Raw genomic sequence first — 23,615 nt, 5'->3', positions numbered from 1 at the left:
GGAAAACATACACCTTGGACTGATTTCTAAGGTGCCCACCTTACTCTGAGGTGAAGCCATTAGCCTCACTCAGTGGAAAACAGGGGGTTTTAATCAGAGTATTCTAGTCCTCTTTGTTTTTTTTTCCTTTTTTGGTTATTCTTCCTCCTACCCTGAACCTCCCAGCTGGAAAGAATGCAGTGCAAGAATTCCACTGAATGGGGAAAGAGAGAGCGACTAGAAGCAGAAAAACAAAGTTTGGAAGAAGAAACAAGAAAACTGAAAATGCAGGTAAAAGAAATTCAGGAATTTCTGGAGATGAAAAAAAATAAAGGATCAGTAACTAAATTGAGTTTTAATCATTAAAATGCACAGAGTAAGCCAATGATTAGAAATAAGCTTTGTGTATTACTTAATTGGATTATTTGGGGAGCATTCACACCCCAAATTACTATTTCCTAATGTCAAAATGTGTCACTAAAACAAAGAATTATACAAGACAGAGCAGCCCTTGCTGCATCCTAGACCTGAACAATTGGACCCCAGTGGCTTAGAATTTCTGTAGGGTACAGAAACATAAAAATAAATCTGTTCGTTTTTAAAAGGAGCAGGGAGAAATGACAAGCATGACAAGACTAGGAAGCAAAAGTGATGACTGGGAGGGACAGAAGAGCTTTGCTAGCTACAGAGTCCTGATGAAGGTCGAAGCAAAAAAACCTGTGAGACAAATCATTTCTCTGTTTTGTTGAACATTGACTCTCTTCTCAGGAGGGAGAATGGAAGGAAGAGCCTGTTTCTTATTTTTTGTTTCTCTAAAGATCTGTTCACTTTTAAACCTTATTGTGCTGCTAAAAATTATGTAATAATTTATTCAGAGATTCTTAACTGAGCATATTTCCTTTATTTTATGGTTTTCTATGCCAATAACTAAGTAGTAATCCAGAAGGCTCCCACTTTCATTTGAGCTTGAGAAAGCTCAAAGAAGAGAAAGCAAAAAAAACCCCAAACCCACCAACCAATCACTAAATGTACATATCTGATGCTGTGAGTTAGGTAGTGAGAAACAGCAACTTTTTTTTCTATTTGCCTAAATTACAAATAATTTAATCTAATCTATGTACATTTGCTGTTGAATAATGGCATTCTGTGTAACTACATTTAGAGTTTAGGTACAATAGGTAATTTCTCTTGGGAAAGACTGAGAGAGAGGTTTTGTATTTGATGTCTGCTTTTAAATGTAATCAAAAGATTTCCTGTGTTTCCATCATGACTAGTAGCAAATGAAAGCTCATGCATATAAGCCTACCTTTCTAACATATCTTATATAACAAACACTGGGTTTTAACTTTACTAGTATTTATTTTATGATAACATATCCATATCACATCATACCATGTCACATCAGTATTTTCTTTATTTATTTGTAATGCAAGTAATTTGAGGTTGGAGATATGGCCAGAAAGATGCTCATCTGCTTAGGCATGTTGCTATATTTCAAATCTCCTTTGCTTATATGTCTATGCTGGTTTGTTTATTTGTTTGGTTTTCTTTTAAAAAGCAGTTAGTTGCACAGATTATTAGATATCTGTGATCAATTCTGTTAGTATCAGCTTTCTCCATTAGTAACACACCCGTATATTTGGCTTACAATAACTGCAAAACATGGAATCACAGGACAAGTCAGACTGGAATGGACCTCATGAGACCTTCAGTCCTATTTCCTGCTCAAAGCAAGACCAGCTCCGAAGTTAGACAGAGTTGTTCAAGGTTTTGTTCAGTGAGGTCTCAAAAACATCCAGGACTGCATGACCTACTCTGGTCAGTGTGTTTGTGATGACTTGATCCCAGCTGATAGTTAAGCTCCCACTCAGCCTCATTCACTCCCCAGCAGTGGGTTGGGGGACAGAATTGGAGGCGCAAAATTGAGAAACAAACATGTGGATTGAGATAAAGACAGATTAATAACTGGGAAGGGGGAGAAAGGAAAAGAAGAGGAAAAAAAAGAAGTGATGCAAAAGCAATCAACACAACCAGCAGACTGATTGCCTAGCAGCCAGGCTCTAAGCAACAGCTGCTTTGGAAAAACCATCACCCCTCTGTCACTGAATGGGAGTCTTCCTTCCCAGGTGGAGGACTTCATCACTGCATAATTTCACAAGGTTCTTGTTGGCCCCTTCTTTCAGCTTTAAGACAGAACTTCTTGATCCCATCTACAGGCAAGGATATTGCCTCTGCCTGCCCCAGCCTCAGAGGGAGACAGCAAGACCTCAATGGGAGCAATTTCCCTACAAAGCTGTGAATTGAGGCGCCTGCTGTGTTTCTCCATTTTAGGCTGGGAACCATGCCGTGTGCTGCATCATCCCCAAGGCTGAGCTGTCTTGCAGTCTTCAGCAGCGTTTCCAGCCAGGTCTCCTTGCCAGGGCCTGCCACAGTATCCTAAGCATACTTCTCACTATGTCCAGGGCTCCTGCCTCTGGCTGCAGAGAGCAAGTGTACCACCATTAAATGTTCTTCTGTGACACCAAAAACCCATGGACAACATGAGTAAAATTAAAGATCAACAGGATTAAAGCACTGTGGCAAACCCTTAATGAGAAAATGAACTCTTCACAGCTGGAAAAACTAATATGGAAACAGCCTTATAAGGAAAATTACTCTTTCAGCAAGTTCATCTCCAAGTCAGTCATGGCAATGGAGACCTGACGTGGAGAAGGCAGTAGTTTCTACAGTTAGTTGGCATATTTTCTAACCTTGCTGCTGCCATTAAATGCAAAATGGGTTAAGAAAGGAGAGTTTCTTTTTCAAGGATTCCAGCCTAACTCAATCTAGATGGAACCTGTCTATTTCTTTGTGGACACATCTTAATGTCACTGTTGAACCTAAATTCTGAGACAGTTTCTGATTTTCTCTAATACTATAAATAATCTGAAAACAATTGCTTTGACTTCTGGTTCAGGACCCTTTTATTTCTGGGATGGTAGCTTCAAGTTCAAATAAAATAGCATTATAAACAGGGTTAGAGATGTAAAAAAGAATGACTCCTTTAATTTGGGTGATGGTTAGATGTTTAGGTTAGCAAAAATTGAAACTACAGCTATCTAAAGGTCTTTGTGCATCTTAATCGGGTTGATTATGGCTTTGTTTAGCAAGTAGACACAAGAGATATAGGTAATGTTTTGTAGAATGAATCCCAGAGCACAACACAGTTGCCTAGTTGCCTATTTTTTTCCAAAACCTGTGTTTGTGAGATTATTTGGAACATCTATTGTAGTTGCTTAGAACAATATAGTGTTATTAATTGATATATGGCTGATTCATACTTGTAGAGGTTATAAGCAAACAATGGCAACATTTTTTGTTTAATAACAGTTTCAGTAATATTAAAAACATGGTATCAATACACAGAAATTAAGTCCTTACATCCTTGTCTAAATGATTTCATGTTGACAGTTATCTCACTCTTTAGTATATATACATACCTCCATAGGATATAGAATTTCTGCAACCTCTTGCCACTCATAGTAGTAAACCATGTAGATTGAAGTTCTGAATATAAAATTTAATATTAATTATATCTTGCAAAAAATGCGAGTCCTTAGCTTAGTATGTTGGTGTAAAATGTTTCCACATGCAGTTTTTGAAAGGTTAAGTTCTGTTGCACAAGATGAGCAGAATTGATGAAACAATTGAGATCAGACATTGTTACTATGCAGTTTTATTGATTGCACTTCTTGAAATGGAAAATACCATTTAAATTAATAGATGTATTATTTGACAAATAGCATGACAACAAATATTAAATGGATCTAACTGTTTCATCTAGGAAGGGATAACATGAAGAAAAAACCACTTGTTGATGGTATAAATCAATACCCAAAACATGATGTTTATGGAAAATATTTTTTTTTCTTCCATCCATGCATATGACCTTGAAACAAACTTATAAATTAATTTTGAGGAATAATAACTATTCTTTTGTATTATTTCTAATGATTATGGTAAATAGCTGGCTATGAAATATTGAATCAACTGAATATGTTTTGTCGTGGACTTGTGCAGAATATTGAACTGTGGAGCTTGTGGATGCATAGACTAATTTTTTCCTTTTTTAAATTTCTATCTTTAATATGATAAGGTTATCATGCTGTTAGGAAAAAAATCCATAGATCCACGGGCTTTGTGAGAGGAGCCTAGGAGCTTCCGCATACCAGGCACAACCAGCTCCTGCTGGTTCCAAAAGAAACCCACTGGCCAAAGTTGAGCCAATGTGAGAGAAACAGCCCGGCAGACACCAAGGTAGTGAAGGAGAAAGGGGAGGAGGTGCTCTGGGAGCAAGAGCAGAGATTCCTCTGCAGTCCATGGTGTAGACCAAGGTGAGGCAGCTGGGTCCCTGCAGCCCATGGAAGTCCATGGTGGAGCAAATGGCCATCTTACTGCCCAAGGATGACCCTATGCTGGAGCAAGTGAACTTGCTCTGAAGGAAAGTATAGCCTGTAAGAGCACATGCAGGAGCAGGCTCCTGGCAGGAATCACAGACTGTGGGGGACCCACTCTAGAAACTCTGTTCCTAAAAGGATTACTTCATGGAAAAGTCCCATCCTCAACCAGTTCTTGAAGAACTGTGGCCTGCAGGAAGAAGCCATGCTGGGGCAGTTCATGAAGGATTGTATCCCAGGGGAGTGACACCCCTCACTCTGATACAGGGGAACAGCATGAGGAGGAAGGAGAAGCAGAGAAAAGCTGTTGTGGATTGACTCATATCCTGACGTCCCCTTCTGTGCATAGAGGGAGGAGGTAGTGGAGAAAATGGGTAAAGAAGTTATGTTGAGCCTGAGAGGAAGAGTGAGAATGAAGAAAGATGATTTTAGTTTCATCTTTGTTTTTAACCATCCTACTCTATTTTTAACTGGCAATATATTTAATTTTCCCCTAGTCAAGTCTATTTTTTCTTGTGAGGTTAATTTATAGAGGAGAGGTGTGAGAGAGCAGCTGGGTGGGCATCTGAAATTCAGCCATGGTCATCCCATCATAGTGTCAGAGGTGTGACATTTCACAGGCAAAAGTTAGTTTTTATGATACAATTTCAATGAGATTGGTTTTCTTTGTATTTTTAAAATACAGGAGCATTATCCACTGTCTCCTTTTCCTTAGACCCTTTCCTCCCTTAGAAGTGAAAGGGATATTTATTCTTCCTAATTATATGAGGTATTTAATGATGGTTATGCAGAAAATAATTAGCCTGCTGTAGCCATGAAGTCTTTCTAACAGTATCACTGTGTAAACTCTAATTTTTATGGATATAAAATTTTGGTGTGGGAATAGGTACAATGTGAATGACATTCTTCCTTACTTTAACGAAAAAAAACAAAACAAAACTAGTAAAGGCTATAAGACTAAATTGCTGCTCCCTAAGTCTTTTTAGTTGAATAAGAAATCAAAGTTCAAACATTCCTTTCTTTTTAAGGTCTAGAAAAATCAAGTTAGCAAAAATTTCAAAATACAAAATCCTCTGTCTCTGCACGTCTCTAAAGAAATTGTCATAACACAACAGTACTTGCTTCTAGATATATCTTTTAATAAAGGGTAGACCACTGCAGTAACACACTTTTGATGAGAGACAGCCTTATTACTCTGAGCTCCACAGAAATGTATCACAAGTTATTAATTAGAACAGGTTTTGCAAGTACAGTTGAGAAATCAAATTTAAGAAGGGGTTGAGAAAAATAAATGGAGCAAGATAAGATGAAAAATGCTGCAGCTGCACAAACATACCTTTACATTTTGGTTAAAAGACACAATGTGGCTTTAAGGCAGATTCTTTCATCATCCCCACTTGAATTGGCATTGCTTTAATTCAGAGTGATTTTGTGCACATTAATTCTTTCTGAAGGAAACCATGTGGGATGTTCTGCTTCAGGTATTTACAGTCCTTGCTCCAATCCCTGAGAGAGTGGATATGGCTGGAGCATTAAGAATTTTTGGGATGGCTTAATGCCACATGTGCATTAAGGGCCACAGGAGCGGGAAAAATCTCAAGTCCTGTGTTTGTGTGTGGGGCTCAGCACCTGCTGTTGTGGTCTGTTTAACAACTTCTGCTGTGCTGACTTAGTGGTGTGAGTAGGGAAAAATGCAAAAGGGATTGCAAACTGTTCCCTTGTCAACAGTGAGCACAGTAGACAGGGATCTGTCTGCACACTCTCTGAATGCCTGTGGAGTGCCAGATGTGTTTTGAGAAGGCACCACAGTACAGAGGAGGAGTTTTATAATTTGCCCAGATGAGAGGAGTTTGAATACTAAGGGCTTATATTAATTGCCTTGTGTTTCATTGCTGGTTTTGTGTCACAGATCTCTTGAACTGAGGTTTTAATATATTTTTTACTCTTCATCCAAACAAAACTTGAGAGGAGACATAATTATGGTATTATTGTTAAACCTTTTGATATTCGTCTAGCACTGTTCATCCAGTGGAGAAATATATTTGTTTCAACAAAAACCACTGGGGCTGGTTGTTGCAATGATAAAACAGTACAGGTTCCACAATTTGCTCCCTTAATGGATTTCTAAAACACAGTATGTTTTGTCAGAATTACGACATAGAGTACAGTTGTTTTTGTATGATTTTTTTCTAATTACTTTCTGGTGAATTGCTCATTTCAGTTCCTTAGAAAATCGACTACATTGTAGAGCTAAAACTAAATAAAAAGAGAGTTTTACAGATGTGTTTCCTCTAGCAAATTTTGCTGGTGTTTAATAAAAGCAAGGGGAAAAAAAAATTACTGGATTACAAACTGTTACGGATCAACACTCAGCACTGTACTTTTCTCACCGAATTTTTTCCAGTTTTAAAGATATTTAATTCAGAATTCCTGACAAGAAAAGCTGAAAGTCCAAGAATGGATTTAAAAATTTATCTCTCTTTTGCATCGGACTAGTGGTATAACTTTGAGACCATTAATACGCTTCAAATTTTTCATTTAAGTTCATTATTTTATCTCCTATTTTCTAACCTTGAATGGGCCTGTAAATTGTAATGATAAATTTTTCAAAGATTGTATAAATATTTTTTAATTACACATTTTATAGTGCTGATGGAAACCAGAAAAGCTGTTAAGTTTTGTTGATGCATGTGTATAATCAGCTACTCTATATTGTATTCTTTCTTCTCCCTGTTTTTTCCAGCCAGTTGGGAAAGAGTGCTTTAAAATGCCAGTTGCCTTTTTTATTTTGGCAGAGTAGCACAAGAGTATTTGCATGCCATCAGAATAAAAGTTCATCTAGTCCTATATCCCATTTCTGACATTGGCCAAAAATGGGTAGGTATGGAATACTTACTAAGAGCAGCCCAGGAATACTGTCTCAGAGAACTGTCATGGCTTCTTAGCAATTCATGTCTCAGAAGTTTCCAGAACGAGATCGGTGTTTTTCAACTCTAATACTTCTTACTGAATAATTTTTTTTGGTAATTTTTGAAAATTATTTTTGAACGCGTAGATTTTTAACGTCCGCTGTGCTCTGCCATGAAAAATTATAAATTTAGCTGTACATTAGGTGAAACATTTACACTGTTTGCTTTAAATCTGCTTTTACATTTTCGTGATACTGAAACAGAAAATTAATTCAGTTCCCTCTTTCTTCACACCATCACTGATATGATCTTCCAACACCATGGAAACTGCTCAATTATTCCTCTCTTCTTTCCCTTCTCGCTTATTTTTTCCTAATTTAGTAAGTAAGCATTCCAGCATGTAAGGGCTTTTTTTCATGCCAGCTAAACTTCTCTAAGAATCACTGCAGAAGACCTTTGTTAAATGCCATTTGAAGGCCTGCCTAGACCTCTGATCTAGGAGAGACAATTTATTGACTCATTCAGAAAACTGGCATAAATTAGTAAGACAAAAATTTTTTGTATAAAAATTGTTTTGATTCTTCTTCAATAAATCATATGTGCCCATGCCTCATCTTACTTGTAATTAAGAATGTCAATATTACTTTCCATGGTTTTTATACCCTCTTGAAGCATTTTAAAAATTGTTCTCATGTTAGCTGTTTTCTAGGCTTTTTGAATTCCTTAATGTCTGGTATCTAGTCCCAGGATTTTTTTAACTATCCATTTTGTCTGTTTGATTTATGACAATGTTCAGTTTGAGACAGATCCTCTGGTGTAACCCATATATATATATAAAATATGGGTACAGAATTATTTATTTCCATGCTTCTCCCATGTGAACACAGAGGAAATTCAAGTAGCTTTCTTGTTTCCTGAATTTTTGATCTTATTTATGTAACAGTCAAAAGACTATGAGGTTTCTTGCTATTGATTTGTTAGAAAAAGGATTAATAATAGTTTTTATAATTTCTTCAAGTTGTTCCTCATATCCTACTTGGCCTCTCTTAGTTATCTTTACAAAAGTACTGCCAGATTTTAAGATCTATTTTTCCTCTTTGTAAAAAGACAGTTATACTATTCATGTAATATAATATTTTATCTAGTTCCCTTATGAAATAACCACAGTAGACCCTACTCCAGAATATATGTATGAGAAACTGATTTAACTTTCTTCTGCTCTATTCTCAGACTTGAATGTGTTTTCAGATTATTCCCAAAATCTGTAATAAGATAAAATTCCAATCTTTAATTCTGTTTTTTTTCCCTGCATTCTATTTATTTCTAAAATATTTTCATGACATTAGTGCTGTTGATAGAAGGTCAGGAATTTTACTTTTTTTTTCCTTTTGTCTCATAAGTTGTCATTTGGTAAAGGGGGGAAATGTTCTTCCAACTGTGCTGATGCTCTGTTCAAGTTTCACTCCTTTAAATTCAAATGTCAAATCTGATTAATCAGTGATTAATCTTTTCAGTTAGAAAGAAAATTTGGCCCTGGGGGGAATATCTGAAAGCTTGTCTCAGTTGGCAAGGTACTTCCTACAGTTACTGAATATTTGAAAATAGTTCCTCTGATTAAATTTCTACTTCTTTGAAGTAGCAGACTTCTGAATTCATTTGTTGCAGGAAGAGGAGTTGGACTTATCTTCGTGGGGGCCTTCTAACTCAGGATATTCTGTGACTCAAATTCCTGTCGCTGTTGTACCGGGGATGGCGAGAAAATGACATAGAGAAGTCTGGAAGAATAGCACTCTTTATTAACTTACAGACTTGTTTATATGACGTGGTTCACTAGAATGGCTAAGGCCATTGGTCCCTTGGCAATCCACCTCCCAGAGTGATTGGCTAAATGCTACGACATCCATTTTCTCCAGTGTACCATAACAAGACTCTGCAAAACAGGCTACAGGTGTTAGATAAAGTCTTGGTTTACAAAAACCTCTTACTGTTTTCAGTTAGCTTGTGTGAGAAAGAAAACTTTCACAGAATACTCAGAAATCTGGACAGTTTCTCTGCTTCTAGCTTTTCAGTATCCACAAATTCCTTTATAAGAAAAATTCTTAAAAATTTTAAAAGGTAAGGAGAGGGTAATTCAGCCTTCAGTTCGGGGCATCTTTTAATAGTCTTGGAAAAAGAACGAAAGGAGTTGTTCCTCTGCAGTATCTCTTTTAAAAATGCATGCTCATGGATTTGAACATTTTTGACATTTGGAAATTTCAGTTCTTTAAACAGTCAGCAGTAGATGCTTGGAATATCTTGTACTTTGCTTGCTGTGCTATGCATACCCATTGGTTTCAGAACAGCTATCTTGGGTTATTATGTTCATTGAAGAGATTGTGGCTCAGTTGTCTCTGATCTGTCCTCCCACTTTCTAACCCTTTTAGCCAAGTTTGTGTGAAGACATGTCTCTATGTAAACCTTCACAATGTTTCTTATTCCTTCTTTCTTTCCTTTTCCTTCTTTTCATCCCTCCCTCCTTCCTTCTCTTCCTCCCTTCCTGTCTTTCTCTTTCACTTATTAATCCCAGTATATCCAGTTTATGAAGTGGGGCAATGCAAATCTCATGAGGTTTAACAAGACCAAGTGTGAGGTGCTGCACTTGGGTCTGGGAAAAGTCCAGTATCAACACAGGCTGGGGGATGAACAGGTTGAGAGCAGCCCTGCTGTGAAGGACTTGGGGGTTGTTAAGGTCCGGTTTAAACCCAGAAAAGCAAAGAAAGCTAAGTGTCTGTGCATAAACCGGACGGCACTTAGAAGGTTCAAAATACTCCCAGAAATGAGATTAAAACCAAATGAGGTTAGATGTTGATGCCAAAAATTTGATGTATTTTATTTAATAGTAGAGAGGAAAAGAGAAGGAAAGAGAAAAGAAAGAGAGAAAGAAAGAAAAAAAAGAAGTGGGGGGGGGGGGGGAACAGGGAGAGGTGACAGGGGTTAGGTGGAAGCACATCACCCATCCGAGGGTCCCAACAATGTCTCATTGCTCCCCTCCATCTGGTCTGCTGGTGGTGAGGGTCCCCCATCGCTGCTGTGGCCACACCGCCACACGCCACCACACCACACGCCAAAGAGTACAGAATCCCGTGGATTAATACACACTTTGGGCCAGGTGGGAACACCCACGTGTCTCCCCTTGCAGGGGCTGGCTTAACACTGTCCCTTGCAACACTGAGGGTCTGTTGCATCATCTCTGGTGCTCTGGTGCAGGGTCTGGGGACTCCTTTGAGGGGGGCCCCTGTGATGGGCCATGTCACCCCTTCCTGCTGTGGATAAGCTTCTCCCCACCCTGGTGAGGACCCCTCAGCTGGGCTCCTCTGCACAGTGGAGGATGGGCAGTCACTGCACCGCTGACCACAGGCCTTTCCAAGATACCCAAAGCCTCTCCTCCCTCCACCCTTTTGGTTCGAGGGTCTGTGTGAGCCTGGCAGCTGATAGCCCTGGGGCTGTGGTCTCCACCTTGGAGGTGTTAAGCTTGTGCTTACTTTATCTTATCTTCATCAGTGAGCAGTGTAAGGCCTCACTCAGCGCCCCATCCAGGGTGCAGTAGTCTTCTCTGCAGCTTTTGTAATACAGTTTTAAAAGTCCTTCAAGAAAATGTTTAAGTCATAGACTGTTATATTTCAGTCTCCGACAGAGATGCAGGTGGATGAGAGGCTGGGTGTGCCCCAGCAATGTGTGTTTGGTGCCTAGAAGGCCAACCATGTCCTGGGCTGCATCCAAAGCAGTGTGGCCAGCAGGGCGAGGGAGGAGATTCTGCCCCTCTGCTCTGCTCTGGTGAGACCCCATCTGGAACACTGCATCCAGCTCTGGGGTCCTCAGTATGAGAAAGACATTGACCTGTTGGAGCAAGTCCTGAGCAGGCCATCAAGATGATCAGAGGGATGGAGCTCCTCTTCTGTGAGGCACGGCTGAGAGAATTGGGTTTGTTCAGAGTAGGAAAAGAGTAGGCTCAGGGGTGCCTAGTTGCGGCCTTCCAGTATCTAAGGTGGGCCTATAAGAAAGATGGGGAGGGACTTTCTACAAGGATGTCAGAAAAAAGGGGGATGCTTTCTAAGTGGAAGACTGGTTTAGATTAGATATTAGAAAGTAACTCTTTATTATGAGGGTGACAAGGCACTGGAACAGGTCGCCCAGAGATGTTGTGGTTGCCCCACTCCTGGAAGTGTTCACGGCCAGGTTGGATGGGGCTCTGAGGAACCTGGTCTTTGGAAGGAGATTGGAACCACATGATGTTTAAGGTCCCTTCCAACCCAAACCATTCTATGATTCCATGACTATATGGAAAGAGTAATCTAAATCTAATTGGAAGTAGTCTGGTATTTTTTCATTAGATCTTATATTAAAAAAAAGGGAGAGAAAAACATGTAATGGTTTAAGAATTTCATGAAAATTTAATCCTGTGCCAAAGAAGAGAACAGAAATAACAGCTTTTATTTTGTTATTAGTTAAAGTAATTTTGTCAAGAGATTTCTTAAAAACAGCACTTATTTGTGCCCATTGGAGACAGATAGACCCCTAATACCATAAATACTTATCTATAGATCTGAACACCTCTTGTCCCACGTCGTCTCTTCCCATGTGCTTTGCTTTTCTCAATTCAGGAATATTGACCTCTCTGTCTTTCTCTGTTCCAGAAAATTTGTCATGAAGGAAAATAATAGTTTATGTAAGATAACCAAATTTATTTCTCTACCCAAATCAAACTCCTTTTTATTGTTTTTGGTTTTTTTTAATTTTTTTTTAAGATGCTTAGACCAGAATTTTATTTGTACTTAATGATGCTAAAGGTGTTCCTTTGTTGTAGTCTAAAACTGCTCTTCTTAATGCAAAAACATTGTGTCAGAAGATCCTTTTTTTTTGGTAAGGGAATAATATCTAATATTTATTGTCTTTTTGCTTAATTATAGTTGGGAAGTGAATATGTTAAAAAACAATTTCTAAACATTCTCAGGCTGTGTTGTCATATAACATAATTGCAAAGGAAAATAAATAATCTTCAACATTATTTTATTTATTGTCTACAAGCAGAAATATCAATCATGAAGTCATTTAGCAGGAACTCTTAGATACCATAACGAATCCTTACTTCCAACCATACATCTTACCAAGGATATGATAGTGTACTATATTTAATACACTGCTGTACATCTTGCTTAAGTAGGTTGTAGAAACCCTTACAAATGTTATCTTAGAAAATATTTTTCTGTCCTAGAGTTTGCAAGAGGTCCTTGTAACTTTGCAAGTGATTAGTTTGTGGTGACTGCTTTTTTTGTCAGTGTTGTATAGATATGTTAAGTATTTGGAATCCAGAATTCCTCTTATGTGGAACTACTGTAATTTTTGGGTCAGCATCAAAACCAGTATGTTAACCTCTACCCCAGTATGTCAGAGAGGCACTTGTTCCCTAAGGGAAGCAAAGCCAGCAGCTGAGCAGCAGTCACTTTTGGTTTCCAGCACAGCTTTTTGTACAAGCTTTATTTAAGGTCCTTTCTAAAGGGGGAGCAGGGGCATGCCCTCAGCTATCTGGTCTCTAAATTGGCCCAAAGCCCAGGCAGCCAAATATCTGCCTTTAGAGCCCCACTGTTCATCAGTTAGTACCAAATGACTGTATCTGAATTAGAACTTGGCTAAGATGCTATAAAACAGTTGAACAAGAATAGTTTCAGCCCAGCCTAATTCACCAAAATATTAAGTTCCTTCTGTTCAGGTTGATTAAATGTGAGCTGTTGTTTTTGGTTTTGCTTTTTATGGGTTTTTTTGTTTTGTAGGTTTTTTTTGTGGGTGTTTTTTTTTTTGTCGTTGTTTGGTTTGCTTTGGTGGTGTTTTTTTGTTTGATGTGTTTTGGTTTCATATTATTGTTTTGTGCTTGTTCATTGCTCCTGTAAATTCATCAATTAATAACTTTTATGTCATACTGAAGGTCAACACTGGTGATTGCTGACCTTCAAATGGAAATGACTGTAATCGGCTCCTGTATAGTTGAGTGGAAATACCTTTTACCAAGTCTAATGGCCTAGAACTGATAAGTTTAAATCAATTACTCTACATTCACACTCTTGTAGTTTTATGATTACTAGGTGTAAAGGTATCTGCAGTTCTGAATTGTCTTAGACATTTACAACTCATCACACAACACATCATGATTGAAGAAGGTGCTTTTTCGTGAGAAGTAATATTTCCAGCTAACTAAGTGGAAGTGAATGCTTTTGGCAGTTCTGCATCCCTGGCTCCCATGGTACAAGGCAGATCAATTTACATGAAGAATATTGTTGGTAAAATCTGAAAGGTCATGGTACTCAGACATACATAATAGTCTGCCTTCTGAAAAATCAATCTGTTTGCATTGATTAGGTGAAGAAAGCTATTGATGTTTCTGTTTGTTTCAGAAACTGATGGTTGTGCTGAGAGTAAACTTTATTTCCACTGACCTTATTGGGACTTCTTAAGTCTAATAAATAAATTATTTTGTTTTGCATACAAGAATAATCTTTATGATTTAGAAAATATCGACTCTGTAAATTCAAAAATGTTAGGAAAATGTGCTATAAAGAGAAAGAACATAAGGTCCTGGAGTAAAATAATGAGACATTTTTAAATGTGGAAATTAAATCCCACAATTCTCAACAAAACTTTATTTTGACTCTACTCATCTTTTCTGTTTTCACAACACTCCACTGATGCCTTAGGATTTTTGCTTTTATATTTTTCATATAATGTAATGTAATTCTGCAATTCTTTAGTGTATAACTCTAAACTCCATATACAGTGTTAGCTACTGTTCTTCCATTTTGGTCAGACAAAACAATTCCTCTCTAGGCCTGGGAATCAAGGACATCTTGCTGTCTCAGGCCCTCAGAAATGCAAACAAAAGTGAGTTGAGGGAAGCAAACTTGGGGTAAATGACTTCATTACCTGAAGTTGTAATTGAAGGATTAACTCCCCAATATGCAAATGGACGAAACTTATAAAAGTATGGAGACCTCTGACCCGTGATCCATTTTTGGGTGTAGCCCCTGGGAGGGCTTTGACTGCCCTAAATGTACCTGAAGGCCCTTCAACAAATATAACTCCTTTTTGATCTCTTATTTTTGTCTAGCCTCTGTTTTTAGGAAGCCTATAAACTGTTCAGTTTGTTTTCATCAAGATGTAATGAATGCTTCAATAGTGTAAAAACAAAAATGTGGTTTTCACACTAAAAGATGAAGGATAATGAAGATAATAAGAAGCCTTGAATGTTTATGGGTTTTTTTATGAATGTATGCAATCTCTAAAATAGGAAGAGAGAAATGTTAAAGAAATTATATGCCCTGACACCATTGTGAATATAATTTAGTATTCTGTTACTAACTGATTAGGTAACAAGGGAGTAGAAAAGATATTTTCTGAATTCCTAGTAATTTTTTCACTATATTAGTTTGTTCTTATCCAAGAACTAATTACTTTCTTCCAAGTGCTTATTTTTCTGAACTGTTTCAGGTCATGAAATTTAGCTTCTAATTTATTTATAAAGAATTTATTACTGGTGACCCAAATACATGATGACAACTCACAAGAGGTTTTCAAGGAGACCTTTCCAAGTGTGTGGTGCTTACTAGCTTCTAAATGCAGATAGGTTAATTTCACTGAACAGTGGATGCAACTCGCACAGAAATGCTAAATCAAATGCTTCAGGATATGCCTGTATTAAATTTCATGAGAACCAATCAGGATTGTGTGCATGAAGCAGAAGTTTTACACTTTGGAATGCTGAAGGTCATATGCCAATCAAACAAAAGTTGAGAAAACTGGAGTTTATAAGGAGAAATGGCTAGAAATAGTTTCAATTTCCTCTTATTCCTCATATGGAAAAATCCCTGTTTTTTCTTTGCAATGAATATAAGATTTGTCTCTAAATCTTGGACATGATTCCCTAACTTGCATAGAATACTTTGGAATTATAAAGTATGTTCTAGATCATCTTCTATAATTTTCTGAGTAGGTATATTTATACCATGCATTTATGTTTTGTCCATTATAAAGATGTGTTCACATACTGGAAAAAAAAATTGAATCAATTGATGAAAAAAACCCAAAAATGTCTATAATCAAAACAATGTAATATTTGAAAAGGAGTTTTAAGAAATATTGGTGTTCAATCTTGTAAGCCAAGGCTTCACTTGTTCTTTATATTCTCTAAATTATTAAATGTTTAAATACAGGATATTAATGTCTTTTCCTTATCTTGAAAAAGATATAAAAACTTAAACTAATTGTATTAGGATCCCTTGTCATTACTTCTATAAATGGTCATACAAAGCTAGACACAGTAAAAATTTTTACTTACTTGGGGCTTCTTGCTTTGAGCCAAGAAGAAAATGGAATTATGCTTTAAAATCAGAGTCCTAAAAAAAGGATTGTAAACCTGTTTGGATTGAAAGCATATTCCACTTCCATTGGGCTGTTTTATGAAAATGAAAGAGTTGTTAGCTGGTGTGTTGGCAATGTACATTGTATTTTAAATAAACTTTTTTGGGGCTAGAATTGTTCCTGCATAGAAGGTAAAAAATAACTATTCTGGAGAGGGGCGAGACAAGGGGAGTACAAAATTTAGGGATTTTTTTTAAACCTAAAACATTGATATGAATTACAAAGTGCTTTAAAAAATATAGCTATGTTACATACTCCCAAATAGCATATATGGGATAATAGAATCAGAGGATCATAGAATGATTTACTGTGGAAGGGACTTTAAAGACAATTTAGTTCCAACCCCCTGCCATGTGCAAGGACAATTTCCACTAGACGAGTTTCTTTAGAGCTCCATCCATCCTGGCTTTGAACACTTCCAGGGATGGGACCTCCAAAACTTCTCTGGGCAGCCTGTTCCAGTGCCTCATCACTGCCACAGTAAAGAATTTCTTCATAATATCTAATCTAAACCTACCCTCCTTCAGTCTGAAGCCATTCCCTCTTGTTCTGTCACTACACATCCTTGTAAAAAGCCCCCCTCCATCTTTCTTGTAGGCTCCCTTCAGGTACTGGAAGGTCACAATTAGGTCACCCCAAAGCCTTCTCTTTTCCAGTCTAAACAAACCCGGTTCTCTCAGCTTTTCCTCATCGGAGCTCCTTTCCTCTAATCAACTTGGTGGCCTCCTCTGGACTCCCTCCAGCACGTGGATGTTTCTCTTGTGCTGAGGACCCCAGAGCTGGATGCAGTGCTCCAGGTGGGGTCTCACCAGAGCAGAGAAGAGGGGCAGAATCCCCTCCCTCGCCCTGCTGGCCACTCTGCTTTGGATGCAGCCCAGGACACAATTGGCTTTCTGGGCACCAAACACACATTGCTGGGGCATGCCCAGGCTCTCATCCACCTGCACCCCCAAGTCCTTCACAGCAGGTCTGCTCTCAATCTCTTCATCCCCCAGACTGTGTTGATACTGGGGTTTTCCCTGACCCAAGTGCAGTCCCTTGCACTTGGTCTTGTTAAATCTCATGAGATTTGGATTGTCCCACTTCTTGAGCTTGCCCAGGTCCCTCTGGATGGCATCCCATCCTTCACATGGGTCAACTCAGCTTGGTGTCATCTGCAAATTTGTTGAGGGTGCACTCAATTCCTTCATCTTTGTCAGTAATGAAGATATTAAATTACTCTGCTCCCAATACTGACCTGTACAGAAAATATTGTTTGGTTTTATAAATATAAATAATAGAAATAGAAACAAGAATGTTTTGCAGTGGTGGAGAATCATAGGAAAATTGTGAACCATCCAGTTCATGGCATGTTCCAAAACTCAGGCACATTGATGTGAACTCAACTTTCTTACACCTTCAAGCAGTAAATCATCATAATAGCAGAATCAGAAGTGGTTTATAGAGGCTATTTATGAGCATTAAAATAGATAGTATGCAATCACTTATCTACCCATTGTGATCTCTAACCTACCTGATGTATTTTTCCTTTAACACAATACTTATTATAAATTATGATGTTCAGTATCTTAAATTAAATGAGTGGTCTGTGTATAAACTACTGAGCTCTGGGTTTGGACTAGTGAAAGCAGGCTGATAGAGTCCAGCTTGGATGTGCATGTAGGCTGCAGTATTTCCTATCCACCTTTGAACTGTGGACAAAAGTTATGAATTTGTATTTTTCTTATTCTTAAACAGTGCTGCTGGGCTAAGGAACTTGCACTGGAGTATTTGTTCAGTTTGGCTCCAGAGAAAGAGGAGCTGTTTCATAAGATCAGCTAAATTGATATTTAGAAATGCCACCCGTGATATAGTGGCCTTTTCTAATATATCCCAAGGTAAATGTAACCTTTCACTCAAAATTTTTGTTGTTGAAATTATGTGGTTATATAGTCTGTTTCTTATTTGGAGTCTTTAATATTTAAATGATTTCACAGAAAAAAATCATTGACTTTGTAAGCAGATTTACCTTTTTTTTGCCTCTCAATATCATTGATTTCTATTTATATATATGGTAGATGTCATTACATGGTAGGAAATCATTGAGCAGAATTTGAATGTTTGATTGAACAATTCCCACTGAGAAGGGGAAAAATGGGCCTTAGACTGGGTAAAAAAGGAATTTTTGGTGTGAGAAACATATGGGAAGTGGTGGAAAGCATACACACTAAATCGAAATTTTTATGATATGGTGCTGTCTTTCTATGCATGGTACTCACAAGCCAAGAGAAATGCTGTAAGAGTTTCACCTTTAAACTTTTTTACTTTGTCTGTGTATTCTGCCCTCTTAACTTTTGCACCAGCCTGCTGCAAAACTAGCCATAATTCCCCAGATGACACCAGCAAATGTTGACAGGAAAATTATGCTGCTTTAGAATAGTCCTCAGGTAAATTGCTCAGGAGACCTGTCAGAAATGCCTTACTGTTCTCATAGCGCACATATTAGAGTTACCTTCTGGGTGATCTGGGGGAAGAAGAGTGCTACATTATTTCTTTTCAAGATCAGAAATAGAAATATTACCCCGGCTTTAGATGTGCTCTGAAAATTGCTTATTTTGAATTCTTTCCACCACACTGTACTAACAAACGGCTTTCAGGAACATATAAAATTATACAGTTTTGGGGTGGTTTTTTTAACCATTTGTGTCAGGTAGCATTTCCATGTAGATCTATTGTTCATAAAAAACCCTCCAGTGGATCAGTGAGACAGAAAAGTTAAACTATAAAGTATGAATAAATTAATGTATTACGCTAATATGATGTGCTAATGTGTATTTAGGACAACTGTATGAAATTCCTTACGCAAGTCAGTAAGATAATCTAGCTGGGTATGTTGCTTTTAACTTTTCCATATGTATTAAACATACAGCAGCTGTGTGGAATTGGTAAACTGAGCTAGATTAATGTATGCATTAGACATATATGATGACATATTGTCAGAGACTGAAAATAGCTCATGCCCCAAACATTGAAAGTTTTGTTCATGACAAAGAAGCTGCAACCGAAGAAGCCTCTCTGAAGAGTGGGACTTTGAACTGAAAGTCAAACTGTTGATTAGATAAAGGGAAACACATTGTTCAGTCATCTCAGGCTGAGGGAAAGGTTTGCATCCACAAAAGGCCAAAGCCACCAGCTGCAGCTATCCCCGGCTGAGTTTGGGGTGGGGGAGAGCACAGCTCACAGAAGCCAGGTTTACACAGACTCCCTCCAACCGAGGGGGGAGGAGGAGGTTTTGGGTGCATGGTGCAACCTCTGGTGAGAGGCAACAAACACCCATCCTCCATTACACAAAGTGGCCCAGCTGTGGAACCCCCAGCCCCACAGGCCACATCCACGGGACTTTCACGTGAGAGGCTTGGCCCCACAGGACTGCACATGGTGCAACAGACCCAGAGTCTGCTGTGAGAGACTGACCCCCACCCCAGGGGGACATGCCTGGACAAGGGCATATAAACCCATCAGATTCTGTGCTTTTGGGGGGAGACCTTCACCACCAATAAGACCAGCTGGAGAGGATCAACGGAACATCGCTGGGATCCACAGAGTGGTGATATTTTTCTTATTCTGTCCCTGTCATTCTTTCTGTCCCCCCACCTATTTTCTACTTCTTTCTTTCTTTCTCTCTCTCTCTTTCTCTCTCTCTCTCTCTCTCTTATTTACCATCAAATAAAACCCTTACTATTGTCACCTGGCATGTGGTCTTGTTTGCACTTTAATTCGGGCAGAGGCATTTCTAAGAACCTTAAAACTGGATCAAAACATTTATGGAGGACTGTATTAACAGAAGGACTGTAACTGGCAAAACTAATGGGTTTTTCAATGTGACAGCACCCTTCTCAACATTTAGTAGAAGGCTGCAATAAAAAACAAGCAAACAAAAAACATACTGATATTTTATGTTAAGGCGTTCCTATCTCTTCTCTCCCCCACCCACAGAAATTATGTTCAAGTGGCATTCAGAGGTCTTGTTCATAGATGTTTGGAAGGGGTCTTGTTCAAAATACAAATCTTGAATGGATTACAAAATTTCCTAACTGAAAACCTGAGGATTCAGAGCAGGTCCATTATGCTGATCAGCTTCATAAGACTTGTGCAGTGGTGCCCTGATTTTGGGAAAACGTAAGTTGTGTTGCAGTGCTCAGCATTGTTGGTTTGACCGCACAATGTAAATCTGACATGAGAAAAAAGTATTGCATATCCTGAATGTGCTACCATCTGTGCACCTCATACCCAATAGATCTGACTTGGAATTTTTGATTTGTTGTACTCATTTGCTAAGTAGGACGTCTGTACATGTTGCTGAACACTAGAGCAGTACATCTACCTGAGAAAGGTAAATGGTGACAAAACCAGATTTTTGCTGTGTAGCTTTCCTGCTCTGAATGCCCCACCCTCCCCTCTTCCTCCAGCTTTATATGCTGAGCATGACATGGTATGGGATATCTTTTTGGCCATTTGGGTTCAGCTGTCCCAGCTGTGTCCCCTCATAGCCTCTTGCCCATTCCCAGTCCCCTCACTGTCAGGACAACATGAGAAAAAGCTGGGATGTTGTGCAGGCACTGCTCAGCAGTAGGTGAAACAGCTAATGTTACAAAACTGTTTTGTTCAGTAATTCAAAACACAGCATTGTAGGAGCTGCTATGGAGAAAATAGACTCTCTGCCAATGAAATAAGTGCAACCACAAAATATTCCTTCAGATTACACTAATCTCTTTTTTAAGGATGATTTAATGCAGTACTAGTTTGCTTAAAATGTGACATCACTTGTCCATCTAAAGCATCTCTTTCAATAATTTATTTTACTTCTTTATTTTGATAGAATGTAGGCAATAAACAAAAAGGGTGGATGAAACTAAACTATGTGAACAACATATACTTAATTATGTTTATGGGAAAACTCTCATTATGCATATCTAATTGGACGTTTGCTTCTAACAGTTTTGTCAGATATAGAGTCACAGCCTTTAGAACAACACCTTTTAGCTATAATCTGGAGGTGGACCAGGATTCCTGTACTCATCCTTATTAAAGAATAAATGTTCCATCTGCTCTTTTTTTGTACGTAACATATGGTGACAATAACAAAGTAATAACACCTAGGGGAAAAAGTACTATCTCTCTGTGTAGCTAAGGATGGCAGCATAACAGTGTGAGATTGTGTTATTATCATTCCATTACAGTAAGTTACAGAGGCAAAAAATGTATTTTATTGGTCTCTATCTATGGTGTTTGTGGTAATATCATGATCACTTCGTAGTAACATGAGAAATGTTATGATATGAACAGGAGTGGATTAGAAAATGGCTGGTATAATAATTCTCATTGATTCAATCTTAGCAAGGGCAAGCTAAAGGAAACAGAGATGAGTAAATTCATATATTACTATTTAAATAGCAAAATGCATATTTATTTGACATGTTTATTCTAATCTATTTGAAGAATAATTCTATCGTGAGGTTCCTGATTCACCCAAGAACCCTTTTTCCACCACATCAAAAATTCCATGCTCTTAATAAATAATTAAATGGAGCATTTCCATTGTCACCTCAGTATAAATAAATTTTATGTTCACAATATAACACAATAAATGTCAAAAATACTGATTAAATGAGCCTGATACTGGGGGGTGGGGGTAGAGGAGGGGAGCTGAAATTTTACTTTAATATCAGTAAAAATTACAGATTTTTTTCTGTCTAAATTTTGTACTTTGAAAGTCTAACAAACTTGAGAGTGATAAAGAGAATTTACAATAAAAGTTAAAATGAGATTTTGGCTAGCTCTTAATTGGCTTCCTTTCCTATTTAGCAATTCCTCTGTGATGAAATTTGTCTTTTTTTAAATTATTGTCTCTAATTACTTGACCATATTTCAAGATTCACTTTTTCAACATAATTCCTTCTTTGTTTGCCATAGTTCTGCCTTAGTTGCAATGCCAGCATTTCCTTACAGGCACTTACGTCTAGAAGTAAGATTGTTTCTTCTGTAGTCAGGATTAAGAAATAAAGAAAACTGCTGCCAATTATTGTCCTTTGTGGTGTTTTAGATTGTTTTTTAAAATCTTTTTATTCTTTGCCTGTCTACCATCACTGTAAACAGATTCTATGAAATACCAGTAAGTAATTAGAGTTCAGCTCTGTTATATCAGTTGCTACTTCATTATGTGTCAGGATCATTCAGAGCACTTAATGTGATTTTTTTTTTCTTACAACTGAGCTCTGGAAAGGCATTAAATACCATCTCTTCCCATTTTTTGAGGGATAGGCAGTTGTCATGCAATGCACTTTTTCTGTAGGTGTGCAAAATTCTTTTTTACATCTCAAAATCAGAAGACTGGAATAAAGCAGAAAACATCTGGTTAGGTCTGCACTATCTGTCAATTTGCCAAATTATTAGCTTAATAATAGAATAGCCATCCAAAGTAAAGAAAGAAACAGTGTTGGGGGTTTCTTTGTTTGTGCACCATGAATGGATATTTATGTTAAAACAAGTGAGGACATTAATTTTCAAACTTCATTCACCTCTTGATCCACAGCAATAAATGTTTCATAGGAATTTTTCTGGCTTCTCTGATTTTACTTTTCATCTAAGAGAGTTTACAAGCAGAGTAAAAATAAAGTAGTCTCTCTCAATGCTGATCCTTTTTGGGTTTTGTTTCACTATAATAGTGATAGACATCAGTGAGGAAATCATTAATTAAATGCTGTTCTATCATATTCTTCATTGAAAATTAACTGTCACTCTGGTTAAGATTTGGTCTTCACTACTGTGAGTAAACCACAGTTTGTTTGCATTGTTTTAAGCATAGTAAACTTTGAACTTGTCTCTGATTTATTGTTATTTCTTTTTGAGTGATTGATTAATGTTGTGGAGTGGTAGCAGTATCAGACTAAGACAAAGAAAGAAAACAGCAGAAAACAAAAGGAATTCATAATGAGGATATCTTGAAATAAGGAGGAGCATATGAAGTTGGTACAAATTCAGGATGCACACCACATTTTGGATTGTTATAATACCAATGGAACTTAAGATTAGTCTAATTAAAGCCTAGTTGTGTAAGCCAAATGGGCAGTTACTATCGCAGTTACGATGACACTGACATTTACATGCTGAAATACCTATGTAATAAAGGAATACAGTTATTATTTGTGGTACTTAAATAACTTCAGTTTTCCACTTCTTTCTCTGATGTTTTGCTCATCTTTCTGGTATCAGTCTAGTGTTTTAGGTTGGTACACATCCTCAAGAGGGATGGAGTAAGGGAGTGGATCACAGGAAGTTATCTCTCCTGACTTTTTTTTAATATATAATTGTATGATTGGTGGTGACCATTTCTTTCTTCTCAGATTTGAGTCTGTCATGGGAATTTTTTTTGTGTATTTTCAAACACCATGCCATTGTTTGACTTCTATTTGTTGGTTGCTAGCTAAACTGTTTGCCCCTTTGTGAAGGCAGCTTGCAATTACTAGTTTAAAATCTGTGATAGCCCCCTCCAACCCCAGTGTAACATATAGGGGTAATGTTTGCTACTCATCAGCTTTATAGATTTGTCAGATCCATAAATCATATTCACACTGCTAAACTCAATTCTGGTCAAGGCTAGACATGAGATGTTCCACTGCCAAGTTAATAGAAATTCTGTGGCCTTCCATGAGTAAGGTCAAATCAAATCAAATGGGCTGGCATTACCACCACACTTTCAGTATAAACTTTGAAATATATTCCATGTACACACCCTTTACTGGGTGGATTTTTTAATTTGGGGCTTGATGTCTTCTTTGGCTTAGGGTTTTTTAGTGTAGTTTTGGAG

At 37.7% G+C, this 23,615-nt stretch overlaps 1 protein-coding gene across 3 annotated transcripts in view; it reads left to right on the top strand.

The window, feature by feature from the left end:
* The window catches only part of CCDC102B (coiled-coil domain containing 102B), a 149,123-nt gene that overhangs the window by 45,304 nt on the left and 80,204 nt on the right, over positions 1-23,615 (top strand). For 2 of the 3 annotated variants that reach the window (XM_020584400.2, XM_019284083.3), the window contains exon 5: positions 166-345. The exons of the other annotated variant lie outside the window; for it this stretch is intronic. In XM_020584400.2, the coding sequence (XP_020439989.2) occupies positions 166-345 (180 nt within the window). Of the gene's footprint in view, positions 1-165; positions 346-23,615 lie in introns of those variants that run through there. 3 annotated transcript variants of the gene reach the window in all.

The sequence above is a fragment of the Corvus cornix genome, chromosome 2 (genome assembly GCF_000738735.6).
Source record: "Corvus cornix cornix isolate S_Up_H32 chromosome 2, ASM73873v5, whole genome shotgun sequence".
NCBI lineage: Eukaryota > Metazoa > Chordata > Aves > Passeriformes > Corvidae > Corvus > Corvus cornix.
This window is presented reverse-complemented; position numbering and strand designations above follow the sequence as displayed.